The 5,990-nt window shown below is 46.6% G+C and overlaps 1 protein-coding gene across 1 annotated transcript; it reads right to left on the reverse strand.

Annotated features, from left to right (window-relative positions):
• Positions 1–2,339: 2,339 nt before the first annotated feature.
• On the reverse strand, positions 2,340–3,342 carry LOC101597145 (protein EOLA1-like). The gene has a single exon (XM_004666833.2). The coding sequence runs from the start codon at positions 3,257–3,259 to the stop codon at positions 2,726–2,728; it is 534 nt and encodes a 177-aa protein (XP_004666890.1). The 5' UTR covers positions 3,260–3,342; the 3' UTR covers positions 2,340–2,725.
• Between the last annotated feature and the right edge of the window lie 2,648 nt (positions 3,343–5,990).

Consider the following 5,990-nt stretch of genomic DNA (forward strand, 5'->3'; position numbering starts at 1 on the left):
TTGATGAGGGTACCAAAAAATTTTAAGGAGAGATCTTGAGAAAACTACAGAAACGGGAATATCACTCTGAACTTCTTTTTGAACCTTGAAACAGGTTATTAAAATATCTTGAACAGGGCTGGGAAGATGGCTCAGCAGTTAAATCAGTCATACTGTTAGTTGCTACCAGACACAATGTATCTAAACTGCTGCCTTTATTTTATTTAACTTTATATTTTGCCTAGGTAACAGGCACATAACTTCTGTTATTTATTTTTATTATTTATTTATTTGAGAGAGGGAAAGAAGCTGAGAGAGACAGAGAGAGAGAACATGGGTGGGTCAGGGCTTCCAGCCACTGCGAAAAACTCTACGCTACTTTGTACATCTGGTTTATGTGGATCCTGGGGAATCAAACTGAGGTTCTTTGGCTTTGCAGGTGCCTTAACTACTAAACCATATCTCCAGCCCCAACTTCTATTTCTTTTTAAATTTTTGTAAAAAAAAAAAAAATTGATTTGAGAGAGAAAGAGGCAGATAGACAATGGGCACACCAGGGCCTTCAGCCACTGCAAATGAAGTCCAGATACATGTGTCGTCTTGTGCATATGGCTTACATGGGTACTAGGGAATCTAACCTGGGTCCTTGGACTTCACTGGCAAGCAACTTAATGGCTAAGCCACCCCCGCAGCCCACTTCTATTAATTTTTAAAAAATATTTTATTTGCAAGCAGATAGAAAGGAGGGAAAGAATGGGTACACCAGGGCCTCTAAGCCACTGTAAACAAACTCCAGATGCATGTGCCACTTTGTGCATCTGACTTTACATGAGTACAGGTGAATCAAATCAGGGTCCTTAGGCTTTGCAGGCAAGCACCTTAACTTTGGAACCACCTCTCCAGCCCAGCTTTTAGTCACTTCTGCTTTTTTTTAAATTAAGGCACTTTTTTTTTTTTAACAGGTTTTTTTTTTTTTTTAATTTTTATTTATTTGAGAGCGACAGACACAGAGAGAAAGACAGATAGAGGGAGAGAGAGAGAATGGGCGCGCCAGGGCTTCCAGCCTCTGCAAACGAACTCCAGACGCGTGCGCCCCCTTGTGCATCTGGCTAACGTGGGACCTGGGGAACCGAGCCTCGAACCGGGGTCCTTAGGCTTCACAGGCAAGCGCTTAACCGCTACGCCATCTCTCCAGCCCCACTTCTGCTTTTTGCAATTGATGTTTCTATAAATGAGGCTCTAGCTCAGGCTAACCTGGAATTCACTATGTAGTCTCAGGATGGCCTTGAACTCATGACAATCCTCCTACCTCTGCTGGGATTAAAGATGTGCGCCGCCACACCAGGCCCTGAGAGTCTTTTAACATATGCAGTAAGCACTGGGTATTTTAGCTGGTACTAATATAGTCCAGCTTTTAATTTACAAGTAGGGTTGCTAAAATATTTGCCATTTGAAGACTACTTCATGAACCTGATATTTTCTAAACATGATTTTATGTACTTAAAAATATTTTTCTTGGGGCTGGAGAGTTGGCTTAGCAGTTAAGCCTTGCCCATGAAAACTAAGAACCCTGGTTCAAGGCTCGATTCCCCAGGACCCACGTAAACCAGATGCACAAGATGGTGCATGCATCTGGAGTTCATATGCAGTGGCTAAAGGCCCTGGAGTGCCCATTCTCTCTCTCTCTGCCTCTTTGTCTGTTGCTTTCAACAAGAACTACCATAAAGCTGGATTGGTGTAGTGGGCGACTGTCATTCCAGCAGGATGGGAAGGTGAGGCAGAATCTTCAAAGTGTGGGCCAGCTTGCCTGGTGTAAGCAGTCGTGATCAACGTGAAATCAAGACCGTTTTTCAAACAAGACACCTGGCAAGGACCAAGTATCTGAAGTCATCCTCTGACCTCTACACATACACCTGCCCAAAGATTAAATAATAATAAAAACAAAACAGCCCGAGTGTGGTGGTGCACGCCTTTAATCCTGGCACTTGGGAGGCAGAGGTAGGAGGATGATGAGTTCAAGGCCACCCTGAGACTACATAGTGAATTCCAGTTCAGCCTGTGCTAGATCCAGGCCCTACATCGAAAAATAGAAAAGAAAGAAAACCAAAATAGGCACATTAAATGAGTCTGCATACATTGTTTACGTGGCTCATCTCTCTCTCTCTCTCCTAAGACCTTTTCAGGGACACACAGCTGTGAAAATTCTCCCCTCCCTCACCTAAAATCAACACTTTTTTTGCTTATTTACCAATTTATTTATTATTTGCAAGGAGAGAGTGAGAAAGATGGAATAGAGACAGAGAGAGGATGGGCACGCCAGGGCCTCCAGTCACTGCAAACGAACTCCAGACGCATGAGCCCTTTGTGGACCTGGCTTATGTGGGTCCTGGGGAATCGAACCTGGGTCCTTTGGCTTTGTAGGCAAACGCCTTAAGCACTAAGCCAGCTCTCCAGTCTCAACACATTTTCTTTTAAGTACTAACATATTTCTTTGTACTAATAAAAAAAAAAAAGCGATAGCACAAAAGTTAGTGGCAACAAAGAGGCTTTCCCCCCCACCCCGGGCACTTTTCCTAATACACTTGAGACACGCTGTCAATGAGGCCAGAGAGGTTCAAGAGGCGGAAAAGTGGGGAGCAAAAGTCTTTCCAAGAGCATAGAAATCTGTGAAGGGGGAGGGGGGCAGCACCCGATGGGGAGTCCTGCAAGGGGGAGTGGCAGTTCTGAGTTAGGCCCGTGCCATCACTTAGTTGGCTCTCATCTCGGGATGTTGCTCTCCAGAGCCCACAGTGGCACCCTCTTCCTCCTCCTCCTGCGGAGGTATCAGGTGCTCAGGGATGTCCACGAAGAATACATCCTTGCCCCCTTTCGCAGGGAAGGGCTGCAGCAGCCACCTGGGGTTCGAGAGCGCAGTCAAGTACTTGTGCTGCAGGCTGCACAGCACGGCTCGCGTCTCCAGCTCCACGACTTCCTCGGGATCTAGGCTGTCTGGACACTGCAGGGTCTCTCCCACGTCCACCAGCCCAGCGACCACGCCCCGGCCGAACCTCTCCCCTTGCCCGAGCAGCTCGTCCACCTGCGCGGGCGTCATGCGCAGCCGGTCCTGCAGCACCGCCCGCCAGGCGCCCTCGTCTTCCCAGTCCCGGCGGGCCACGTGGACCGCCACGGTTCGGTTCCGCTGGCTGCTCAGCAGGGGACGCCAGCGCGTCTCCAGGGTCTTGACGCCGTTGAGCACGAGCCCGGCGTAAGGCTGCCGGAAGGAGAGGCACGCGAACCTCATGTCGGGGCGGCTTCCCGCCCACAGGCCCGTCGCCGCGCTCTTTCGGGCCCCACGCGGGCACGGAAGCTCCACGAGCCCGTCTCCACGGCGCTGCGCGCCAGCTCCGGCTCCGCCGCACTGCCCGGAACCCGGAACCTGGGGACCGCGGCGTCCTGACGTCACATCCGGGGCGGGGCCCGCCTGCGGCGCGCTCTGGTCGCCCGTCGCGAAGATCCAGACTCTCGCGAGAGTGAAGACCTGCCGCCAGTGCCTGGGGCCCCTTCCTTGCAGGAAGCCTCGGACTGGCTCGTTTGCTGCAATGTTCCTGAGCAGCCTTCCGTGCAGAAGTGGTTTCTGGGGTCCCTTTCCTCTCTGAATGGTTGATTTCTAAGGAGCAACGCAGTTTTTAAAAAAATTATTTTACTTACTTATTTGAGAGAAAGAGAGAGGGAGAGAGACAGAGAGATGGGCGCGTCAGGGCCTCCAGCCACTGCAAACGAACTCCAGACACATGCGCCACCTTGTGCATCTATCTGTCTTTACGTGGGTCCTGGAGAATCGAACTGAAGTCTTTTAGCTTTGCAGGCAAATCCCTTAACCGCTAAGCCATCTCTCCAGCCCAGCGACCTGGTTTTTCATGTAAGCATCTGTTTTCTGAACAGCTACCCTGCGATACTATGCACCAGGAGATGCAGAATTAAATCAACTTGAAGGCAAAGACGTCAAAAGGTCCCATAAAGACTTTAAAATATGGTGCGCAATTACTTGAAGATAAAAGGTCATGGGTATGGTTTTTTTGTGACTGGAGCAGCGTTTGCACAAATATCCCCAAATGCTTACTGTCATTTTGTTATCAAGTAAATGCTAAATGCACTAGCTATTTGGGAGTCATTTAAAAAAAAAGCTATTCAGGTGACTGTTAAAATTCGACCTAAAAATCATCATAGATTAAAAAATGATTTATAAAACTTGTATTTATTTGTTATTTGTAAGCAGGGAGAGAGAGGAGGTGGGGAATGGGTGCACCATGACCTCTAGCCACTGCAAATGAACTCCAGACACATGTGACACTATGCATGTGGCATTGACGCCCTGGGGAATCGAACCCAGGTTGTTAGGCTTTTGTAGTGCTTTAACCAATGAGTCATCTCTCCAACCCCCCCCCCCCCAAAAAAAAGGAATTCTGAGTTCCTGGACAAATGTATTTAAGTGGAATTATATTACTACTATTTGTAATCATGGACTAAGCCTTCAAAACTTTTAATGCCTTTTTTTTTTAAATTTTTATTTATTTATTTATTTGAGAGCGACAGATACAGAGAGAAAGACAGATAGAAGGAGAGAGAGAGAATGGGCGCGCCAGGGCTTCCAGCCTCTGCAAACGAACTCCAGACGCGTGCGCCCCCTTGTGCATCTGGCTAACGTGGGACCTGGGGAATCGAAACTCGAACCGGGGTCCATAGGCTTCACAGACGAGCGCTTAACCGCTAAGCCATCTCTCCAGCCCTAATGCCTTTTTAAAATCACCTGTATGTAAAGAAATGGTCCGAGGAGTAAGTACTGGCCCACTGAGAATACTTCTGAAACAGCTATAGATATGAAAAAACCGTGCAAACATCATGACTTAGGAAAACTTTGTCCCTCTACCACTCTTCTGAGGCCGCACATGAGCACAATACTGTTTAAGGCTAGTACCAGGGAATGTCAAGATCATTGGTTCAGCAAAAGCTTACAATGACAAGATGGTCATGTTTGGTCTCTCAGGTATCCTTTCCTAGTCAAACACTGACTGAAGACAGCTTTTTCTCCTCTTAACTTGCCTTGGGAGAATTACCTGAGATATTTGTTAAATGGATTCCACTATTCCAAGATGAGACTGCATTTCAAGTTGTTCTGAGGGTAAGCCCTAGAAATCTGTATTAACACAATCATATCATTAGAGGAGTTGGGAAAACAATTGGTTAAAGCATATAATTACTTAACATTAAACCTGCTGTTCATCACCCACCCATTGCCACTTTGAAGGCTGTGATGTATTCATAAATGCCTGAACATGCATTCACATGCCACTAGCTGTAGCACTGTGAACGCATGGCATAGTTATCTTCACTGTGTTCCAAGAACAGATTAATCTTGGAATCCCAATCAGCTGACCAAGCAGAACAAGCTACAGGTTACAAAGCAAATGGAAAGCTCTTCAAAAAAAAAATTTTTTTTTTTTTTTAAAAAGGTCTGGAGAGATGGCTTAGGGATTAAAGTGCTTGCCTGTGAAGCCTAAGGACCCAGGTTCGATTCCCCAGGTCCCACATAAGCCAGATGCACAAGGTGGCACATGCAACTGGAATTCATTTGCAGGGGCTGGATGCTCTGACATGCCTATTCTATCTGCCACTTCCTCTCTCTCTCTATCAAATAAATGTGAATTAAAAAAAATATATAAAGCTCCTGAGTTGCAAAATTCTCTCAGTGCTCAGTAGTAGAGCACTTGCCCAGCATGATGAAACCATATATTTGATCTCCAGCACAAGATGAATGAATGAATATAAAAATATAAGATTTATCACTACTGGTAAGAAAGCACAAATTTAGAAATCAAACAAAGACCAAGTATTAGTGGTATACACCCTTAATCCCAGCACTCAAGGGGAATGAAATAGGAGGATTACTGTGAGTTCAAGGCCAACCTGGGACTACTGCATATTTCAGTTTAGCCTGAACCAGAGTGAGACCCTACCTTGAAAAAACACGAAAT

The sequence above is a fragment of the Jaculus jaculus genome, chromosome 4, assembly GCF_020740685.1.
Source record: "Jaculus jaculus isolate mJacJac1 chromosome 4, mJacJac1.mat.Y.cur, whole genome shotgun sequence".
Classification (NCBI taxonomy): Eukaryota; Metazoa; Chordata; class Mammalia; order Rodentia; family Dipodidae; genus Jaculus; species Jaculus jaculus.